The sequence below is a fragment of the Terrapene carolina genome, unplaced genomic scaffold (genome assembly GCF_002925995.2).
Source record: "Terrapene carolina triunguis isolate 2854851 unplaced genomic scaffold, T_m_triunguis-2.0 Scaffold31580, whole genome shotgun sequence".
NCBI lineage: Eukaryota > Metazoa > Chordata > Testudines > Emydidae > Terrapene > Terrapene triunguis.
The window spans coordinates 100-3,793 of NW_020695931.1; the positions used below are offsets into that span (position 1 = coordinate 100).

Here is a 3,694-nt window from a genome sequence, read left to right on the forward strand (position 1 = left end):
TACGAGGGCTGGGACCTGGAATGGGGAGTTGATGGGGGGCAGGGGTGGGGGGGTTTCATTACTTTGCTGGTAGGGCTGGGGTGGTCACAGTGGGGGGCTGCAGGGCCAGGGGTCCAGCTAGGATTCAGAGTGTGGGGTGTTGCAGGGATTAGCAGGAGGGGTGGGGGGGTCAGAGGGCAGGGGCCTGCCTGGGGCTGGAGAGGGAAGGCCTGGGGCTGGAGGAGTTTGACCTCTCTCCCCTGACCCTTGTGTGACCTCTGACCCTATAGGGTGGGGCAGCATTTAGGGGCTGCCCCACCCCTGTGTGCCTTGTTGATGGAGGGTGCAAGGTGTGGGTGGTATCGGGGAGGGGTGTGTGCAGGGGGGCTATCTACGGGGAGAGGGATGCATATGGGGTGTCTTGGGGGGTGTCTGTGATCGGCTTCCCTACCTGTCTCTTACTAACTTTGGGAGCACAACTGAAGAGAGAGGGAATGGCTGGCCCCACCCCACAACCCCTGCCCCATGATCCCCACCCCATGCACTCCCCCCACAGCCTGGCTCTGGGCTGCCCCTTCCCCCAGTCCAGCTTGGCCAGTTCCCTGCTCCAGGGTGGGCGGCCAGGAGCTGGCAGCCTCGGCCAAGACACCCCCCCCCCCCCGGCTCCCCCCCTTCCCCTCCCCCCATTCCCTCCCCCCAGGTTGGCGACAGAGCGGAGAGGCCACCCACACGTCCTGGCTGAGGGACGTCCCCATGTGCCGGAGCCGCCGGAGACCAGGCACCCGTGGGCCGTGAGACCCCCTGGCATGGCACAGGCCCTGCTGCTGCTGCTGCTGGGCTGCTGGGCCCAGCCGGCCAGGGGGCAGCAGGCTGGCAGGTACCTGAGCGTGGGCGACGGCAGCACCCTGGAGTTCGACTTCCCCGAGAGGAGCCGGGGCATCATGGTGGTGTCCAGCCGCTACCCGGGCGCCAACGGGACGGCGGGTGGTACCCGGCTCAGCGCGGCCTCGCTTGCACCCGTCGTGCTGACGGTGGAGAATGTCAGCACCCTGTGCTGCGGGGCAGGGGGCTTTGTGGTGGCCATCCGCTCGGGCCCGGCTGGGCTGGCACCGCTCCGGCTGCGCCTGCTGGACCGGCACCGGCTGGTGGAGGAACGGGGTGAGTTCCGGGTGCGGGTGCTGCCGGGCGAGGAGCCGGAGCACCCAGGGCTGGGCCACTTCTCGGAGAACCCACTGCTCTACGCCCTCCTGCCCCTCATCTTTGTCAACAAGTGTGCCTTCGGCTGCAAGGTGGAGCTGGAGGCGTTGCGGGACCTGGCACGCCAGCCCCACCCCGTCCTCCTGGGCATCCTGGGCCAGTTCGTTGCCATGCCCCTCTACGGCTACCTCATGTCACTGGCCTTCGCCCTGCCCAAGGCGTTGGCGCTAGGGCTGGTCGTCACCTGCTCCTCGCCGGGCGGCGGTGGTGGGTACCTCTACAGCCTCCTGCTGGGCGGGGACGTCACCCTGGCCATCTCCATGACGCTGCTGTCCACGGTGGCGGCTGCCGGGCTGATGCCGCTCTCCTCAGCACTCTACGGGTGGCTGCTGAGCGCCCACCAGAGCCTGCACGTGCCGTTCGCCAAGATCCTGGCCACGCTGCTCTTCATCGCGGTACCCATCTCGGCCGGCCTGCTGGTGAAGTGCAAGCTGCCCCGTGTCGCCCGCCTGCTGCTGCTGCTCATCAAGCCCTTCAGCTTCGCCCTCATCCTGGGCGGGCTCTTCATGGCCTACCACATGGGGGCGTTCATTCTGGCTGACGTGCGGCCCCCTGTGGTGCTGGCCGGGCTGAGTGTGCCCCTCTTTGGCCTCCTGCTGGGCTACCTCCTGGCCGCATGCCTGCGGCTGCCGGGCCCACACTGCCGGACGGTTAGCATCGAGGTGGGAGTGCAGAACAGCCTGCTGGCCCTGGCGGTCCTGCAGCTCTCCTTCCGCCGCCGGCAGGCCGACTACGCTTCCCAGGCCCCCTTCGTGGTGGCGCTGAGCAGCACGGCCGAGATGCTACTGCTGGTGCTGGGTCATCTCCTTTATAAGAAGCTGAGGCCGCCAGCCAGCCCCTGAGCACTCCCTGCCTTGAGAGGGACTGGATCTCCTGCTGGAGGCAGCTGCAAAGTGGGCTGTGCTTCCCCAGCCGCTGAGCGCCTCCTGCTGGTGGGCAGAGATGGGAGGATTCAGGGACCTGCTGTAGAAGGGACTCTGGGCCTAGGGCCCTTCCCTGCGGGGGCAGTTGGAAACCAAAATCTTTCACATTGGGCCCCCAAACACCCAGCCTTATTTTTATACTATGTATTTTCTATGCTGCTGGTAGTGACCCCCCAGGGTGTGGGGCCTGGGCTGTTTACAGGAGGGGAGAGCAGCCCCCCTCCCACAAGGGTGAGGGTTCAAATAAAAGAGAAAGCAACATAGTTTGTGCATGGAGCAGTTACTGGGCGGGGGAGGCAAAAGAAAGGGCTGTAAGCGGCTGGGCTTCCTTTGCTCAGCTGGGACAGGCACAACCCAGATGCCACCCTGAGAGCAAACATGGGTCCTAGCCCCAGTGCAGGCTGCTCTGTGCCTGACCCCTGGCATAGAGAGTGGGGAAGCCAGGGGCCCATGCCAGGCTGCCTTCCCTGCCCCTCTCTGCTGTGCAACTTCCAAGCCTAACGCCTCTCCCCACCACACCCTCATGGCAACAAGAAGGAAATGGGGAAACTCGGTCTCCTGCCCACTTCCTTATTCCCGCTGTGATGCGAGGAGCCCAGGGCTGGGCTGCAGGTCGGGAGTGAGGGGAACTGGCCGGGCTGGGGGAGCCCAGGGCTGGGCTGCGGGTCGGGAGTGAGGGGAACTGGCCGAGCTGGGGGAGCTCAGGGCTGGGCTGCGGGGCGGGAGTGAGGGGAACTGGCTGGGCTGCGGGGCGGGAGTGAGGGGAACTGGCCGAGCTGGGGGAGCCCAGGGCTGGGCTGTCGGGGGGCTGTGGGGGGTCCTGGGGGGGGGGGGGGAGACACTGGGAGGTCCCGGCTTTGGGGTTGCCTCTATCTGCCCCAGTCACCCCCCCTCCCCATGGTGCTGCTCTAGCTCCAAGTTCTATGGTAGCCCAAGGGCCACTCTGGCCCTCGTTACGTCTCTATGGTAGAGAACAGGCTGGTCTCTATGGTACTGGAGGCTGGCCAGAGTGGCCTTTGTCTCCCTGGGCCTGTATGGTACAGAGAGTGTCGCTCTGTCCCTTCCGTGGGATCTCTATGGTATAAAACTGGAATCTAGCCCTGACGCCCGCTGGTTCTCTATGGTATAGAACCAGTCGCTCTGGCCCTGGCTCCCCACCGCGTCTCTATGGTATGACATTCTCCCGCCCAGTCTCCCCATCCCCGTTGGTCTCTATGGTTACGGTCACTCTGGGCACCCGTCCCCCCAGCCTCTATGGCGTAACACCGACCGCTCTATCTGCGGACTCGCGGCACTCTATGGCCTCCTTCCGCCTGGTCTAGCGGGCCTCCTTACAACTCTATGCTGCCTGGCGGCGGCCGCTCTATCCCGGTGTCCTCCCGGGTGTCTATGGTTCCGTTAAAGGGGCCGCTCCGGGGCTGCGCGGCCGCGATCCCGCGATGCTGCTCACGGTGAAGGCGCTGCAGGGCCGGGGCTGCAGCCTGCAGGTGCGGGGGGGCTGTGCCCAGGGTGGGGGGCGGGCTGGGGAGGGGGGG

General features: G+C 66.1%; 2 protein-coding genes across 2 annotated transcripts in view; both read left to right on the top strand.

Annotated features, from left to right (window-relative positions):
- The first annotated feature begins 681 nt into the window (after window positions 1–681).
- SLC10A3 (solute carrier family 10 member 3) lies at window positions 682–2,410 on the top strand. The gene has a single exon (XM_024221843.2). It carries the CDS (start codon window positions 786–788, stop codon window positions 2,076–2,078), a length of 1,293 nt encoding a protein of 430 aa, XP_024077611.2. The 5' UTR covers window positions 682–785; the 3' UTR covers window positions 2,079–2,410.
- Window positions 2,411–3,507: 1,097 nt separating this feature from the next.
- UBL4A (ubiquitin like 4A) overlaps window positions 3,508–3,694 on the top strand; it is a 2,268-nt gene continuing 2,081 nt past the window's right edge. Inside the window, exon 1 of the mRNA XM_026662973.2 lies at window positions 3,508–3,646. Coding sequence (XP_026518758.1) covers window positions 3,599–3,646 — 48 coding nt within the window. The 5' untranslated portion in view covers window positions 3,508–3,598. The remainder of the gene's footprint in view (window positions 3,647–3,694) is intronic.